This window comes from Citrus clementina, unplaced genomic scaffold (genome assembly GCF_000493195.1).
Source record: "Citrus clementina cultivar Clemenules unplaced genomic scaffold, Citrus_clementina_v1.0 scaffold_2, whole genome shotgun sequence".
NCBI lineage: Eukaryota > Viridiplantae > Streptophyta > Magnoliopsida > Sapindales > Rutaceae > Citrus > Citrus x clementina.
In genome coordinates this window covers 3,801,528-3,820,693 of record NW_006262688.1, presented here as the reverse complement: position 1 = coordinate 3,820,693, position 19,166 = coordinate 3,801,528, and the positions used below count along the sequence as shown (strand labels likewise).

Genomic DNA, 19,166 nt, shown 5'->3' with positions numbered 1-19,166 from the left:
GTGCACATATCGAACACCAATATAGAGAATGTTTGAAATACAAAGGGCAACAAAAAGAAGATTTGCCTTATGGTAGGTGGATGAGAGCAATTACACAAGTTAAGAGAGTGAGGCAAAATCGAAGTCGGGAGAAAGGAAACCGAGAGCAAGTTCAATCTAGAGCAAATGTTCAACCAACAACCAGTACTAAGCCAACCCAGAGTCAACAAAATCTGGGTGAACAAAACGGGTCACAACCCAACGACTCGGGTCCGGAGCTCAATGAGGAAGTAGAACCAGTGGGTATTAGCAGGGGACTAGGGGCTGACAAAAAGCAATTAATGTTGGCGGCTATAGAACTAGAAGATAAACAAGTTGAGGGTCAATGCGAAAGTGATGTTATCAATGAGGAGCTGAATAGACTGACAAGAAATGATAGTTGTTCTAGAAAAGGAAACCTGAGAGCAGGAAATGAAGATTGGTGGGAAAATGTAACTCTAGAGAGGGGGGAAAATTTGAAGATTTGAAGGGAAAAAAGAATGAGGATAAAAGTGGAAAATCGGATGAAGAGGCAGTAGTCAACGGGCCAATAAATGCTAAAGGAAAGCCCATTAGTAGAAAATAGAAACTGCGGGCAAGGAAAATCAGAGCAGAAAAAGGGGCGAACGTTGGGCCAATAAATGCCAAAAGGCCTAGCAGCGATGGCTTTTGGCCTAGCCCAGAGCGCAAAAGGATGAGGAAGCAAAGCTCAACAATACACTCATAAGAGGAAAACACGTTGGATCCATCAAGATATTTAAGCAACTATAACCACCTTAGACCTTCCAAAGTAGCACGATAGCTGCAGCCAGCAGAGGAAATACAAGATGCAAAGGGGATTTGGAGGCAATGGAAGAAGATTTATCGGCGGGAGCTAGTGAGCAGCCCCGCTGGGAACCATGAAGATCTTAAGCTAGAACATTCGAGGTATAGGGAAGCCTCGAATGCGCCTAACCATTAAAAAAATTCTCCACCTGTTTTGGCCTCAAATTTTCTTTTGTTGTGAAACTAAAATGTTGACTAGGCAGAAACACCATCAAAATTGCTTGGAGATGTACAAGGATCTACAACCACCTAGAACTCCATCAGAAACACCATACTTGGACTCTGCTTAAAAGGTTAGCTAGCCTCTCTTCTTACAGGTGGTGTTGTTTTGGAGATTTCAATGAAATTATGCACTTGCATGAAAAAATAGGGGGGCAATGAGAAGAGTTTACAGATGGTAGCAGATTTTAGAGAGGTGGTACAAATGTGTAATCTGGTAGATGTGGGCTGTAAAGGGTACCCCTATACATGGTCAAACAGAAGATATAATGATCAATACATAGAAGAACAACTGGATAGGTTCTTGTGTAGTAAGCACTGAGGGAGTAAGTTTCAAGTCTCTATAGCTACAAATGTAGTAAATTGGGTTTTTGACCACTGCCCAATTTTTTTTAGCTTAAAGAGAGATGCAGAAACTCCAAACGTGTGAGCAGATCATTCTCTTAGGACCACTACGAGGATATGTGGAGTTCCTATAAGGCTTGTAAAACTATAGTGAATGAAGGGCGGGGAATTTACAGGAATTGAATTGGAGAATACCCTGTGCAGCAATTTCAGAGGACAGCAAAGAGCTCGTTAACTCGACTTAAGTTGTGGAGCAAAGATGAGTTTGAGGGCAGGAAGAGGCAACAAGAAAAGCTAATTCAGAGATTACAGAATGCTAAGCAAGGGAGGTCCAATCAAGTTGATGGAAAGGAGATTAGAAGGTTGGAAAGTCAAATGAATGCGCTGTTGATGGATGAGGAAATCTATTGGAAACAACGATCGAGGGCTAATTGACTAAGAGAATGGGACAAGAATACGAAATTTTTCCACGCCGAAGCATTAGCTCGTAAGAAAAAGAATAAAATATGAGGGATTGAAAATTCTCATGGCAGCTGGTTAAAGGAAAAAGAGGAAATCGAAAGTGAGTTTTATAGTTATTTTCAAGAGTTTTTCACTTCCACCAGTCCAACCCCGAAACAGATTAAAGTTGTCTTAAAAGGAATGCCTGCAAAAGTATCTCCAAAGATGAATGCCTAGCTAGAGAAGCCTTTCACCCCAGAGGATATTGCAGAAGCCCTCTTACAAATGTGCCCCACTAAGGCCCCGGGTCCTGATGGATTACCTGCTGCCTTTTTTTCTAGAAGCATTGGCAAGCTGTTCAGAGTGGAGTTGTTTCAGCGTGTTTACATATCTTGAATGGAAAAGGTAACCCAGCTCCCTTAAACCACACTTTTATTACATTGGTTCCAAAGGCTGTTGAGCCAAGGAAGACTACAGATTACAGACCCATAAGCCTTCGTAATGTGATTTACCGAATTATTGCTAAAGCCATAGCAAATAGGATGAAACCAATCCTCGACCAAATCATCTCCCCAACCCAAAGTGCATTCTGAAATACTAACTAGGCAACCCAAGGGGGGTGAATTGGGATTTTAAAATTTAAGCTAAGCAAACCACACAACAATTTAATATATTACCTTAATCAAATTGAAAACAATAAATTCAATCATGCATAATATTAAAAGAGTGAGGGAAGAGAAAACAAACGCAAGGATTTTTACGTGGTTCGGCAATCCCCGCCTACGTCCACGCCTCCAAGCTCACCCGCTTGAGGATTTCACTATCCAAGCCTCCCAAGGCTTCAAGTTTTTACAATTGACTTCCAAGGTGTCAATGAACCTTTACAATCAAGAGATTATCTCCCCAATCTCTTCACCCCAAGTGTTTCTCACACTTGTACACTCACAATTTGATGAGAAATGAAAATTACAACAATGAAACTCTCTTTAAGAGTGGATATACAAATGATAGCTCAATGAAGATTTAATCTATGATGATTTTTGAATTTGAAGCTCAATATAAGTTGTGTGCACTTGTTTATGCTTGCTTAAGTTACCAAAATGAATTGAATTTGAGTTTATATAGTTGGAACTCAAAAACTAACTGTTACAGCAAAAATTTGAATTTCAGGATATTCGATATGCCACTTATGAAATCCGGATAGCCATTTATGCTCCAGAAGCTTACTGCTCAACAACCGGATTACCGTTTATCAGGATCCGGTTAGCCGCTTTCAATTCGGATAGATTCTGCCCAACATCCGGCTTACCGATTTTTCACATCCAGTTAGTCGCTTGCTACAGTAACTGCTATAGTGAACTATTTTCTAAAATTATAGTTTGGCCCCAAAACTTTTCATAACTGTACTAGGGCCCAAACGTTATACATTTTGCAAATAGGTCCAATTTCAGAATTTCTAAATAATACTTGCTATTCCCAAAACTTTTTGAAATTATAATATGGCCCAAAATGATATGAAACTTTTCAAATAAGTCAAAGTTTTTAAAATTCTTTCAATTAAACCATAAACTTGAAAAACAACCAATTTCATAAAATCATTTTTCCATTAAATATGAAACCTTTATAATGAAAAAATAATGATTTATTTAAAAAGTATAAAAAATAATTTGAGTTTAAAAGATTAATCATTCTTAATCTTGTTTGTTATCATCAAAATCAACATTATGGAAACATATATGTTAACACATTCATACCCCATAAGCTCATTACAGACAATGTCATTATTGCCTATGAATGCCTCCATAAAATTAGACATTGTAAAGAGAGAATGAATGGTCTAGTAGCTCTTAAATTGGACATCAGCAAGGCGTATGACAGGGTTGAGTGGCTGTTTTTAGAAAGCATAATGAAGAAGATGGGATTTTCAAGCAATAGGGTGGAGCTGATAATGAGGCTCATCTTTACTACCACCCTCTCAGTGATCATCAATGGAGTGCCAACATGTCTAATTAATCCGGAAAGAGGATTAAGGTAGGGCTACCCCCTCTCTCCATACATTTTCATCATCTGTGCAGAGGCTTTCTCCAACTTGTTGATGAGGGATGAGAGAGATCAGTTAATCCGAGGTCTAAAATTTGCTAAGGACGTCCCTATAACTCACTTGTTATTTGTCGATGATAGCCTTGTTTTCTCACAAGCCTCGGTGACTAACTGCAAGCACTTGAAAGAGATCTTCGACCTTTATGCAGCAGCTTCGGGGCAGATTTTTAACTTCTAAAAATCATTCATGTTCTTCAGCAATAAAATTCCAGAAGATCGGGTGGCTGCAATTAGAGATATCTTCCAGCTAAATGTAGTCTCTAAGTATGAAAAATACTTAGGCCTCCCCCTAATGATAGGTAGAAAGAAAATGAGCTTCTTCAATGAGGTTAAATTGAGAGTGCTCAGCAAGATTGCAGGATGGCAGCTCAAGATGTTCTCTAGTTGGGGCAAGGAAGTGTTGATCAAAGCAGCAGCACAAGCAATCCTAGCCCATGCGATGAGTGTTTTCAAGCTCCCAATAGGCGTTTGTGAAGACATTCAACGTGCTATAGCAAAATTTTGGTGGGGAACGAAGGAAGAAAAGCATGGGATTCACTAGTTAAAATGGGAAAAGCTTAGCCATGCAAAAAGTAGAGGTGGGTTGGGTTTTAGAGACTTTACGAGTTTCAACCAAGCCTTGGTGGCCAAGCAAGAGTGGAGACTTCTGCAGTTCCCAAACTCTCTAACCTCAAGAGTGCTCCAAGCAAGATACTACAAGAACTCAGATTTTCTAAATGCGAAAGTAGGCTCCAACCCATCATACATTTGGAGAAGCATCCTATGGGGAAGATGTGTGATCAAGAAAGGGCTCAGATTGCGTATTGGTAATGGTAGGAAGATTTCAGTCTACAAAGATAATTGGATGCCAAGGCCAGAAACATTTAAGTTTATCTCTTCACAAACCATACTAGAAGATGATGTTGTTCCTGATTTGATAAATGCTAACAACCAATATAATGAAGCCAAGCTGAGCCAACATTTCAATTATGAAGATACAACAGTGATCCTCACCATCCCACTGCCTAATGAGCAATTAGAAGATTAAGTCTTATGGCACTTTGACAAAAGGGAGAAATACTCAGTAAAAAGTGTCTACCAATTAGCCTTAAAGCTGAAGTTTTCTGATGCATCCAGCAGCTCAAAAGAAAACTCTCAGCATTGGAGAGCCCTATGGTCCCTTGAGCTCCCCGAAAAGATAAAAATCTTCATGTTGAGAGCTTCGAATAACTTGCTTCCAATTGTTGAAAACCTGTGGAAAAGGAAGGTTCTGTAGGAACTAACCTACCAAAGATACAGAAGAGATATAAAGTCCATCAATCATGCCTTGCTGCACTGTAAGGCAGCTAAGAAAATATGGCTTCACTCCCCTTTTACAGCCCCAGATGAAAACCTTCAATCCTAAGATATTTTTAGCACTCTACAAAAAATGGCTAAAGATTTGAGGAAAACTAACTTGGAGCTCATGATAGTCTAATGTTAGGTTGCTTGGTTCTATCGGAATAAGATCATCTTTGAAGGAAAGAAGATAGAACAAATGATCTCAACTACGAAGGCTGAATCCATTTTGGCAGCATATCAAAGGGTAAAGAGCACCGAGATTTTACAAAATGACTTCCCAATAAGAGAAAAGTAGCAGACGTGGTCCCCCCCTGGAAATGTGTTCAAAGTAAACGTTGACGCTGCCATTAACAATGAAGATAAGAGGACAGTTGATAACTCTATGAAATGAGAGTTATTACATCAATTCTAGACTTCAATCAAGATCACTTAGAGAACAAATAAGGTGTTTTTATTACATTTTGGTTATATTTTGCATAAACATTCATTTTAGTTGAGTCTTAATAAGTTTTACTTGAATCAAAGTAATTTGTGCTCAAAATAGGTGCATAATTGTAGGTTTTCAGAAAGTCTTAATTCATAAAGGGATGCTGAGACATTAGATTAGCAAGAGGAGGAAAGATGATGGCCGCAAAAGAAGTAAAGCACAATCGAGAACAATGCAGTGTTGTAGCTGTTGTTAGAGCAACAAGGGTTATAGCAATCTGGGAGCAATGAGGGAGAAAACTTAGGCGCGGGCCAGCTGCAGAATCGCGATCTGCAGGTTTCTTGATTTAACTTATGCACACCCACAGACTTTTGTTTACCCTAGTTTGCAGTATAAAAGGGGGGGTGTGCACCACATAGAAAGGGGGCAAGGGGATTATCATTAATACATTAGAGAAAAGAGGAGAAGAAGATCGGAACAAAAGGAGACGACTTCAGTGGAATTGAGGATTCCAGCAGAGTTATTTGGATTTGATTTTTGTTGTTCACAACTTTTACTCTTCTTCTTTCTTTGATTGTTCTGATGTATCCCGTGAACAATATATTTATTTTTATTTTTCTCATTCAGAATATGAACTAGAGTTGCTTGTAGTTGAGTGACAAACAATCCAATGGGTTCTTGACTGTTCTTATGTATTGTTATGTCATTGTTGTAGCACTTTACTCTAGTAGTTATTATTAATATAACTGTTATTTCGGTTGACCACCCATTTAATAGTTCCAGTTAAGATAGAGCAGCAAAAGGGCATGTCTTAGCGAATATTATTAGAGTATTACTTGATCTTAAGTTAAGTTTCCTGGATTAAGTTATCTTGAATCCCATAAGGGCAATACTTGAAGTTAAGATTTGTGACACACTAGATATAGGTGCTCACCTTATAGGGTAGAGAGACTAAAAGGTTCATAAAGCCATATCATGATTAGATTAGCAACTGGTCATTGCTAGTGTATTTAAGAAGTATATTAGCAACTGGTCATTGCTAGTGTATTTAAGGGTATGAGAGTTCCAATATGCGACAGCTGAGGATGCAGATTAATTCTGCCCAGTGCTGCAGCACTTGCCGTAACAACCGGAGTTAACTTGATGAAAAACAGTCAGCCCATAAGGAGAGTTTGATCATTCAACTACCATAATCTTAATTGAATCTTAGACACATTTAATTTAGTTTATTTCATTACGGTATTGTTTTACTTTATTCTCTCACAATCATCAATTACGATAGAACTCATTTTACGTTTGTTAACTTCCGACTTAAGTTGGTTTGCACTATTGTGATTGCTATAGCACTTTGAGTAACATCAATCCCTGTGGAGATGATCTTGAATATTCATCACTTTATTACTTGTTGTGTATACTTGCACATTGGCATTAGTAGCAATTGATTATAAAATTTATCAATAAGTTTTTGGTGCCGTTGCCAGGGATTGATTGTTTATTTTTGAAGTGTGAAGTAAATCTTGATAGCGCCAATTTGATTTGATTCATTCTATTTATTGGCATATTAGTGCGTGCATGCGTAAAGACGGATTTGTGGTATTCCAATTCGATCCTGAGATTGAAAGGACTGTCAGGAGACTGCGAAGAGAACAAAGGAATTCAAAAATTATTTCAGGCATGAATAATTTACAGGATGTGGGAAATTTGGACCCTCACGGGCCCTTACAACCAGTCAACATTCAAGAAGAGCAGAATGAACATGCTAACGAGAGACAGCCAGGCAATAACAACATTATTTACATGGCTGATGACAGAGACAGAGCTATTAGAGATTATGTCATGTTAACTCCTCAAGTTGTACACCCTGGGATAATCAGAACTGAAGTAGAAGCCGCAAACTTTGAATTGAAGCCAGTGATGTTTCAAATGTTGCAGACAGTTGGTTAATTCAATGGATTGCCAAATGAAGATCCTCATCTTCATCTTGGAATTGAGTAATGCTTTCAAGATTCCTGGAGCAACACAAGATGCCTTAATACTGAGGCTTTTTCCTTATTCCTTAAGAGATCGAGCAAGAGCATGGTTAAATTAGTTACCATCTGATTCCATCACTACATGGAATGAGTTGACTGATAAATTTCTAATGAAATATTTTCCACCGAAAAAAAATGCAAAATTAAGGAATGAGATTACTTCTTTCCATCAACTTGAAGATGAGAGTTTGTATGAGGCTTGGGAAAGATTCAAAGAACTGCTCAGAAGGTGTCCTCATCATGGCATTCCTTGTTGTATTCAATTGGAAACTTTCTACAATGGGTTGAATCCTAGTACTAGATTAATGATGGATGCATCAGCAAATGGAGCCCTGTTATCCAAATCTTACACTGAAGCTTATGAAATTCTAGAGAGAATTGGCAATAATAATTATCAGTGGCCATCAACTAGGCAACCAGTAGCAAGAGGAACTGCAGGGGTACATAACATAGATGCAATTACAGCCTTATCATCACAAGTAACCTCATTGACTAACATGGTAAAGGCCATGACATCTGCTCCAGTAGTAGTAAAGCAAGTTGCTGAACTTTTTTGTGTATACTATTGTGAAGAACATGACTTTGATAATTATCTTAGAAATCCAACTTCAATAAACTATGTGTGTAATTTCAATCGACAGCTTCAGAACAACCCATATTCAAATACTTACAACCCTGGCTAGAAACAACACCCAAATTTTTCTTGGAGCAGTCAAAATCGAAATGCTCCAGCATTAAATGGACAAAATAGGAACACTCAACCACCTAGTTTTCATCAGCAGAGTCAGGGGCAAAACCATATCAGTCAGGATCCAATCACTTCACTGGAAGCACTGATTAAGGAATACATTGCAAAGAATGAAGCAATTGTGCAGAGTCAAGCTGTATCCTTGAGAAACCTGGAAAATCAAATGGGACAACTTGCCACAGCAATGAATAGCAGAACTCAAGGAAGCTTACCTAGCAACACAGAAGACCCTATGAGAGAGGGCAAAGAACACTGCAAAGTAATTAATTTGATATCTGGAAAGAATGTTGATATCCCAGTTGATGTGACTAAAAATGGGATGGAATTCAATTCATTACAAAAATCACCTCAAAATGGAAGCATGTTACAACATCCCAACCATCAAGACACTGGTTACATGGGCCAAGCTACAGCAACTTCAGAGGGAACTCAACCAGAACATGCTGAAAAAGAAGTTGCAACACCAATAGCCACGACCTACACCAAACCAAACAAGCAGAGTTTGGTACCTCCTGAAGCTACCCAGCAGTTTAGACATCCACCACATTTCTCACAAAGATTACAGAAGCAAAAACAAGACAAGTAGTTCAGTAAATTTCTGGAAGTGCTGAAGCAGTTACACATCAACATACCTTTCGTGGAAGCTTTGGAGCAAATGCCAAATTATGTGAAATTTCTAAAAGACATCTTGGCATGAAAGAAAAGGCTGGGAGAATTTGAAACTGTTGCTTTAACACAGGAAAGCAGTCATATGCTCCAAAGTAAGATTCCTACAAAAGTGAAGGATCAAGGAAGTTTTATAATACCCTGCTCTATAAGAACTAGGTACACTGGCAGAACACTTTGTGACTTGAGAGCCATTATTAATCTGATGCCATTGTCTGTATTTAAGCAGCTGGGAATAAGGGAATGCAGACCAATAACAGTCACTCTCCAATTGGCTGACAAATCTCATGCATACCCTGAAGGAAAATTTCAGGATGTACTAATGAAGGTTGACAAATTCATCTTCCCAGTAGACTTCATTGTACTAGACTTTGAAGCTGATAAAGAGGTACCTATTATACTTGGAAGACCTTTTCTAGCAACTGGAAAGAATCTGATAGATGTGCAGAAAGGAGAGCTCACCATAAGAGTGAATGATCAGCAAGTCACATTTAATGTACTAGAGGCTATGAAGAACTCTGATAAAGTAGAAGATTGCAATTTCCTAAGTGTCGTGGATTTTATTGTAGCAGACAGAATGAACAGATGCTGCAGTAATGAGATCAACAAAGTCACCACCTTTGAAGATTTAGAAGATGAAGATGTTGCAGCAAACCAGATAGATTGGAAGGAAGAAAAGCAATCTGATAGGCACAACAGGTTTATTGAGCATCTGAATCTTTCGGACAGGGAAGTAAAAATAACTTTACCATCTATTGAATCACCTCCTAGTCTTGAATTAAAATTGTTACCTTCACATTTGAAATATATTTATCTTGGTCAAAACAACACACTCCTTGTAATCATTTCTTCTACCTTGAATGCAGGTCAAGAACAGAGTCTAATAGATTTGCTTGGAAGATACAGAAGAGCAATTGGATGAACCATGGCAGACATCAAAGGGATAAGCCCATCAATATGCATGCATAAAATCCTGTTAGAAGATTGCCACAGCAATTTGGTGGAGCATCAGAGAAAGTTAAACCCTATTATGAAAGAAGTGGTGAAAAGGGAAATCATCAAATGGTTGGATGCTTGAATCATATATCCAATATCAGACAGTTCGTGGGTGAGCCCAGTTCAATGTGTTCCAAATAGGGGAGGGATAACAGTGATAGCTAATAAGAGGGATGAACTTATTCCTACAAGGACAGTGACTAGATGGAGAGTATATATGGATTACAGAAAGCTCAACAAAGCCACAAGGAAATATCACTTCCCACTCCCATTCATAGATCAAATGTTAGACAGACTTGCTGGAAAACAGTACTATTGCTTCCTAGATGGGTATTCAGGCTACAACCAGATTATCATAGCTCCAGAGGATCAGGAGAATACTACATTTACCTGTCCTTATGGAACATTTGCCTTCAGAAGAATGTCCTTTGAGTTGTGCAATGCTCCAGCAACTTTTCAGAGATGCATGATGTTTATTTTTTCTAATAGTAGAGCAAACTTTAGAAGTTTTCATGGATGATTTCTCAGTTTTTAGAGAGACATACAATGATTGTTTACACAACTTGGAAGAAGTTCTTAAAAGATGTGAGATGACTAACTTAGTACTCAATTGGGAAAAGTGTCATTTCATAGTGCAAGAAGGAATAGTGTTGGGTTATAAGGTGTCCAAGAAAGGCATTGAGGTAGACAAAGCCAAGATAGAGGTAATAGATAAACTACCACTCCCCACTTCGATAAAGGGGATTAGGAGTTTTTTGGGTCATATTGGATTTTACAGAAGATTCATTAAGGATTTTTCCAAGGTAACTAAACCATTATACTCATTACTGGAACATGACAAGCCCTTTCACTTTGACAAAGATTGTCTTCAAGCATTTGGAGAATTAAATAAAGCTCTGATCACTGCACCAGTAGTTATATCTCCAGACTGGACTCTACTATTTAAACTGATGTGTGATGCTAGTGATCATTCTGTGGGAGCAGTATGAGGGCAAAGAAATGATAAGGTTTTTCACTCCATATACTATGCAAACAAAACTCTTACTCAAACTCAAATCAATTACACCACTACAGAGAAAGAGTTGCTAGCAGTAGTATTTGCTTTTGACAAATTCAGAGCTTACTTGGTGGGTACTAAAGTGATTGTATACACAAACCATGCAGCCATTAAATACTTAATTTCAAAGAAGGATGCCAAACCAAGATTAATCAGATGGATCTTATTGCTTCAAGAATTTGATCTGGAAATTAAAGATAGAAAGAGGACTGAGAATCAAATAGCAGACCACCTATCACGGCTGGAAGCAGACATTAGTACATTGACAATGAGGGACATCACTGAAACTTTTCCTGATGAACAGCTGTTGGTAGTACAGCAAGCACAGATGCTGCAGCAGTCAGGATCTCCATGGTATGCAGATTTTGCTAACTACTTAGTAAGTAGGATGCTACCACCTGAGATGAAGGTTCAGGAGAAAAAATAAATTCTTTCATGATGTTAGAAGTTATCAGTAGGATGACCCACATTTATATAAGTTATGTTCAGATCAAGTAATACGAAGATGTGCTTCAGAAGGAGAAATCCCCCACATACTGGAGTCATGCTATGCTGCAGCATATGGAGGATATTTTGGTGGTCACAGAACAACTGCTAAAGTTCTACAATCAGGTTATTACTGGCCTACTATTTCTAAAGATGCTTATGAATTTGTTAAATGTTGTGACATGTGTCAAAGGACAGGGAACGTAACTAAAAGACATGAAATGTCATTGACTAACGTTCTGGAAGTGAAAGTTTTTTATGTCTGGGGAATAGATTTCATGGGACCTTTCCCACCATCCTTTGGGAACTTATATATCCTTGTTGCTGTGGATTATGTCTCCAAGTGGGTAGAACCTGCAGCATTACCTACCAATGATGCTAAAACAATGGTGGCTTTTCTTCAGCAAAATATTTTCTCCATGTTTGGCACTTCTAGAGCAATTATTAGTGATGAGGGTACTCATTTTTTCAACAAAGTCTTTGCTCTAACTATGGTAAAATATGGAGTCAGACTCAAGGTAGCAACAGCATATCACCCTCAATCCAATGGTCAGGCTGAAGTGTCCAACAGAGAAATTAAAAAGATCTTAGAAAAAGTGGTAAACCCAACAAGGAAAGATTGGTCTTTGCAATTACATGACTCCCTACGCTCATACAGAACAGCATACAAAACTCCACTTGGCATGTCTCCTTACCGAATTGCTTATGGGAAGGCTTGTCACTTGCCACTAGAGCTAAAGCATAAAGCACACTAGGCACTGAAGAAATTAAATTGGGATATTCATGCTGCAGCCGAGTAAAGGAAGCTTCAACTTTGTGAGCTTGACGAATTAAGGCTTATTTCATATGAAAATGGGAGAATCTATAAAGAGAGGACAAAACATTGGCATGACAAGCATATTCAAAACAGGCAATTTAGCCCTGGTCGACTAGTGCTGCTCCACAATACAAGACTAAGATTATTTATAGGGAAGCTAAAATCACGATGGTCTGGACCTTTTAGGCTATTAAAATTTTATCCTCATGGAGCTATTGATCTTCTAGATGAACAAACAGGTCACAAATTTAAAGTTAATGGACACAGGGTTAAGCATTACATACACCCAACGGCAGATTATTCAAATGAGGTTTTACTCCTTAAAGAACCCAACTATTGAGCAGTGAAAGAAGGTCAGGCTGAAGGACCTTAAATCAAGCGCTCAATTGGAGGCAGCCCATTGTGGAGACAGCCACCTCAAACCAAGTTTGATCCTCTTTGGTTTTGTTGACGGCTCTCCCTCTCTTCCATTTTATTTAATTTCGTTATTCAATTCAAGTTATTTAGTTTTATCTTTTCACATTATTGCATTCTTTACTTTGCTATCATTTGATCTCTTTATTTTTAATTATTTTTAGAATTGGTTTTAGTTTTTGTGGTAAGTATGAGTGGCACTAGATTTCCATTTTGACAAGTGGGATTGTATGGTGACAAAGTGCAGAGGCAAGCCACGTGTCAGAGGGTATTGGAGTGGAGTATGTAACCGTTGCTAAAGCAAGCAAATGGGTGCTGCAGCAACCAATATTACCGTTACAGTAAATTAAAAATTTGAACCTCTCACTTACCATTGGATATAAATCATGACAGATGGCTGCATGGATTTGGATAGCAATTGAGAAAAAATCTCCGAAATTAATGCATTAATTTCGCTGGCCTATGTTTTTGGGATATACTCATTATATTCAAAATATTCTCTTCCCTAATTTATCTTTATTTACCGGATTTATCTTTATTTAAATTCAACAATAAAAGGGAATCACTATGTGTAGTGACCTACAGCACTATTCCCCTTCTCCTTCGCAAGCACAACTCTAATAATTCTTACCCTCATCTTCTCTTTTTACTCTCAGGGACATTATCCTCACTTTGTTACTGTTATAGTCATGCCAAGGTATAAGAAAACAGCAAGCCGACTCAAAGATCCTTCACGCTTCCAAAGTTACCATGCTGAAGAAAAATATGAAGAATTCATTAAGCCGCGAAAGATTCTGGAAGAAAAAGGGTTTCAATTTCTAGAACAACTCACCGGAATTGTGCAAACAATACACAATGCTGCAGCAAAGCGTGGATGGTTAGAGTTTTGCAACCACCCTCGAGATCATGTGCTACCAGTAGTCAAGGTATTTTACGCCAATTTGGTAAGCCTTGATCAGCACAATATTTGGGTAATAAACACACTTGTTCCATTAGACTCCCGCGTTATAAATGCTTTTTATAATTTACCTGTGGAAATTAATTGTGAGTATGCCAAGTTGCTTGATAAATTGACCCCGAAAAAATAGAACACCATTTTCACAACTTTTACAATAGAAGGGGCATCATGGGCTAATGAGGACGGGCGTGTAGTTAATATGATAGATTTGAAACCTATTGCTAAGGTGTAGGTGAAATTTCTGAAATCTAGGCTTATGTCAACCACTCACACTACTACGGTTTCACAAGAAAGGTTGGTTTTGTTATATGTCATTGTTCGAGGGCTTCCCATAGATGTGGGTAGTATAATCGAAAAAGAAATCAGAGATTGTGCAGTAAAGAATCACAAAATTGCTGACTTACTATTTCCTTCACTCATTACCAGCATATGTGTCGTATCTGGTGTTCGTCTTGACGCGAAAGATGAACATGTCAAGAATGATGGTGCCTTTACGGCACGTACCATTGAGAGAGTTGCTGGTGAGAGTGCTGGAACAACAACTGAACCAGCTGCTGTAACAGGAGCAAGACGAGCTATTGGTTTAAAACAAACAATCCAGACGCTAAGCACCAGTATAACTCAATGTGCTGAGGCTCAGCAGAGGGAAAACGATTGCTTTTGGAGCTATCTACAACACCTGGACAACCAACTACACCAATTTCCTCTTTACATGAAAGCACTCACTGGAACTTCTCTGATTCATTGCTCCAGCAGTACAATTTTGACACCAATACCACATGTGCTCCAGCAGAAGCCAGTGAAGAAGCCACTGCCATAGATGAACCACAAGCAAAGGTAGAATCAGAAGTTGATGAACCATCTGATCAACCTGAGGAAGAAAGTGACAAGTCTGCGACTGACAGCTCACCCACAGAGGCAAAGGATGACTCTGAGAAAGAACGTGAAGAACCCTCTATCTAAACCCATTCCAAAACTAAGAAAAGGCACATTATTCAAGAAGATGAAGAGGAGGACCCTGAAGAGGAACCCTCTATTCCAGTCCTTGCGTGCAAGGAAAAAATAGCAACACCTCCAACCTCTGAAGATGAAATGAAGCAAGTCGATGCAGAGTTGGCTGCTGTAGTAACCAGAGTTACGCCTACACCTACAGAAGCCAAGCAGCTACTTGATATCATTGCCGCCATCACAGTTGAGGGCCAGGCAGCTGATGCATCAACTCCAACTCCTCCACAGCAAACTCCTAGCCAACCTGTTCGTACCAGTCCGTGACAATCCAGCAAAAGAAAGGGCAGTATGTCTAGAGGCACTGCTGCAGCAGCCTCGACACAGCCAAAATGAACCAGATCGGTGGCAATCACGCAAGCTACCCAAGCCACAACTCCTCTCAACAGCCCCGTGAAGAAAAAGACAAAGACGTTGTCAGCTACTTCCCCACAAGTTTCACCAAAGGATAAGCTGCGCAGTGCATCCAAGAAGCGCTGATGTCTGCCCGTCATGTTGCAGCAGTACCAGCCACAGGGAAGTATTCCCTCTTTGCTAGTTAATTTATTTCATGTTTAATAAAAATTAATTTATTTCATGTTTAATAAAAAAAAAACTTTTCTTTCATTCTGTTTTTCCATTTGTGTGGTATTTTCTAAAGTATTCCATGTCCTTGTCAACTTGTGTGACTTTGCTATGTATGCTTGTGAGGACACAGCAACTCTCAAGTTTGGGAGGGTTGTGTTTCTAAGTGCATGTGTTTATGTTTGTGTGTTGTATGAAGCTCTGTTATCTAATATTTGTGTATGGATTTGAAAACCTAATGAAGATAAATTGAGTGTTATTCAGTATTTATGAGAATGCCAAGTAGAGATAGTTATAGATGGAGGTTGAAATTCTATCCTGACGCTTAAACTTTGGTTGAATTGTATGAGACTGCTAGAGCAGAGCCAAAAGAATAGAAAAGATATTAAGTTTGGGGGGAAAAGCAAGTTTGATCGACTGTGATATCTATGAAATAAACTCGGTTCCAATGGCTCAAGTTGCTGAGTAACCATATCTAAGTATATACCCCATATGCAGAATTGTGTTCAAATGTAGCAAGAGTTATGAGCAATGATGTAGCATTTAAAAAAAAAGTCTTCTGCCTAAGGCATTGAGTAGACAAGTCTGTTCATGAGCCCCATGTTCAGCCTTGAGTAAAGGATATCTCTAGATAAGATTATATTACAGATATTGCTACAGCAACTCTGATCTGGGCATGGTTTGAGTAATTGGGTGTCATCATTACAATTTATTGACATTCACATGAAAAATAAATGTTGCAGTGAGGAGGTTGAATACTCTCTAGTTTTCAATCTTAAAATCATCACAATTTGAGTATGTGAAATTTATGCTACCCCATATATGAATGAAATTTTGTTACTGCTGAATTACATGCAATCTTTTAGTGATGTTATAGCATCTCTGGAATTCAATCAAAGTAGCACACACACACTATGGACAGAAATAAGCTTAAGCGTAGAACTGATTTACTATGGTCACTTTGCATGATTGGGATTGTGATCTGAATGTGGAAGAATCCTTGCAAATTTGATAAAAGAGATAAAGTTGTGTTGCATGATTGTTTGCGTAAAGTATTAGTATGTTGTCATTACTTGAGGACAAGTAATGGTTTAAGTTTGGGGGTGTGATAACTTTATGAAATGAGGGTTATTACATCAATTCTAGACTTAAATCAAGATCACTTAGAGAACAAATAAGGTGTTTTTATTACATTTTGGTTATATTTTACATAAACAATCATTTTAGTTGAGTCTTAATAAGTTTTGCTTGAATTAAAGTAATTTGTGCTCAAAACAGGTACATAATTGTAGGTTTTCATAAAGTCTTAATTCATGAAGGGATGTTGAGACATTAGATTAGCAAGAGGAGGAAAGAAGATGGCCGCAAAAGAAGTAAAGCACAATCGGGAACAGTGCAATGTTGTAGCTATTGTTAGAGCAACCAGTGTTGTAGCAATCTGGGAGCAATGAGGGAGACAACTTAGGCACGGGCCAGCTGCAGAATGGCGATCTGTATGTTTCCTAATTTAACTCATGCACGCCCACGGACTTTTGTTTACCCTAATTTGTAGTATAAAAGGGGGGCGCTCACCACATAGAAAGGGGGCAAGGGGATTATCATTAATACATTAGAGAAAAGAGGAGAAGAAGATCGGAAAAAAAGGAGACGGCTTCAGCAAAATTGAGGATTCCAGCAGAGTTATTTGGATTTGATTTTTGATGTTCTCAACTTTTACTCTTCTTCTTTCTTTGATTGTTCTGATGTATCCCGTGAACAATATATTTATTTTTATTTTTCTCATTCAGAATATGAACTAGAGTTGCTTGTAGTTGAGTGACAAACAATCCAATGGGTTCTTGACTGTTCTTATGTATTGTTATGTCATTACTGTAGTACTTTACTCTAGTAGTTATTATTAATATAACTGTTATTTCGGTTGACCACCAATTTAATAGTTCCAGTTAAGATAGAGCAGCAAAAGGGCATGTCTTAGCGGATATTATTAGAGTATTACCTGATCTTAAGTTAAGTTTCCTGGATTAAGTTATCTTGAATCCCATAAGGGCAATACTTGAAGTTAAGATTTGTGACACACTAGATATAGATTCTCATCTTGTAGGGTAGAGAGACTAAAAGGGTCATAAAGTCATATCATGAGTAGATTAGCAACTGGTCATTGCTAGTGTATTTAAGGGTATGAGAGTTCCAATATGCAACAGCTGAGGATGCAGATTAATTCTGCCCAGTGTTGCAGCACTTGCCGTAACAACCGGAGTTAACTTGATGAAAAACAGTCAGCCCATAAGGAAAGTTTGATCATTCAACTACCATAATCTCAATTGAATCTTAGACACATTTAATTTATTTTATTTCATTACGGTATTGTTTTACTTTATTCTCTCACAATCATCAATTACGATAGAACTCATTTTACGTTTGTTAACTTCGGACTTAAGTTGGTTTGCACTATTGTGATTGCTATAGCATTTCGAGTAACATCAATCCATGTGGAGACGATCTTGAATATTCATCACTTTATTACTTGTTGTGTATACTTGCACATTGGCATTAGTAGCAATTGATTATAAAATTTATTAACAACAGTTCTTGGAGCAGAGATAAGAGACTCAAAAGGTAATGTGATTGCGGCTGGTGCTAAACAAGCTCACTTCAGTGGAAATGTCAATCTTGCTAAGGCTGAAGCAATACAATGGGGCATCCAAGTAGCGAGAACAGCTTAGCTAACCTCCCTGATTTTAGAATCTGATTGCTTAGAAGTGGTTCAATTAGCAAACAAAACACTAAGGGTAGCAGAACAGAATTTTTTTGGACAATTTTGGACATTCGAAATCAATTAAGGAATTTCCAAGAAGCTGCAGTCCATTATGTCCCAAGACAATGTAATGCTTATGCCCATTCCCTAGCTAAGATTGCTTTGGAAAGAAATTCTTCCTCTGTCTGGATAGAATCTATTCCTGCTGAGGTCCAAGATGTATTTAAAGTGTTGTGATTAATGGAAATGTTTACTTTCTTTTCAAAAAAAAAAAGTAAAGCAATCTAAGGTATAAAAGGTGAAGATCTGCTAAGAGGCAGTTGATCATCAAATGTCTCAGAATGTTGTTCTAAACACTCATCCAAGTATTCTTCTTTTGCCTCAATAATCTATTTATTCTCCTGTCTATTTTGATTCTGTTCTAACTTATGAATTTTTTTTGTAAACTCAAATTCTTTATTTTCTAACTAAAACTTTAATCTCTATTTCTAATTTAATCTTTATATTTCTAAATTCTGGGATTTTAGGATCTGTTTAGACTTTTGTACTTCTATTGGTGGGTTTTTATAATTCTTAACTAAACAAAATTTACAGACTTCTATCTTACAATTTTTACACTTATATCTAAGTTCTATATTAGGAAAATGTCTACAAATTTGACACCTAATATTATTGGATCCTTGTCTATGTACAAATTCATGTTGACATTCTACTTTTCATCTAATTGTTCTAAGTCCAATCCTTCTAACTCTTTATTCATAAAAATATAATCTTCATCTTCCGAATCAGTGGATTCCTTAGAATTAGGTTCTAGATTTAAATTTTCTAAATCTTCAAATTTTAAAATTTCATAATCACTAATTATATTATAAGCTTCACTATCATCGCTACTTATGCTTACTACATCTTCTTCTAAGTTATGTACAAGATTGACATGTTCGTTGAAACAGTCATTTCTTTTATTAGGACAAGCAT

At 37.8% G+C, this 19,166-nt stretch overlaps 1 protein-coding gene and 1 non-coding gene across 2 annotated transcripts; one reads left to right on the top strand and one right to left on the bottom strand.

The window, feature by feature from the left end:
• Positions 1–3,676: 3,676 nt before the first annotated feature.
• Positions 3,677–4,489, top strand: LOC112100807. The gene is made up of 2 exons (XM_024190645.1): positions 3,677–3,879; positions 4,147–4,489. The coding sequence occupies exons 1-2, from the start codon at positions 3,677–3,679 to the stop codon at positions 4,487–4,489; spliced, it is 546 nt and encodes a 181-aa protein (XP_024046413.1).
• Positions 4,490–7,865: 3,376 nt separating this feature from the next.
• LOC112101317 lies at positions 7,866–7,972 on the bottom strand. Its single transcript, XR_002907443.1, has one exon. It is a non-coding gene; the product is annotated as a small nucleolar RNA R71 (small nucleolar RNA).
• Between the last annotated feature and the right edge of the window lie 11,194 nt (positions 7,973–19,166).

Coding starts and splice junctions, on each gene's coding strand:
- LOC112100807 (XM_024190645.1), top strand. CDS start 3,677: ATGAATGGTCTAGTAGCTCTTAAATTGGACATCAGCAAGGCGTATGAC. Junction 3,880..4,146: donor AATCCGGAAAGAGGATTAAG/GTAGGGCTACCC, acceptor CATGTTCTTCAG/CAATAAAATTCCAGAAGATC.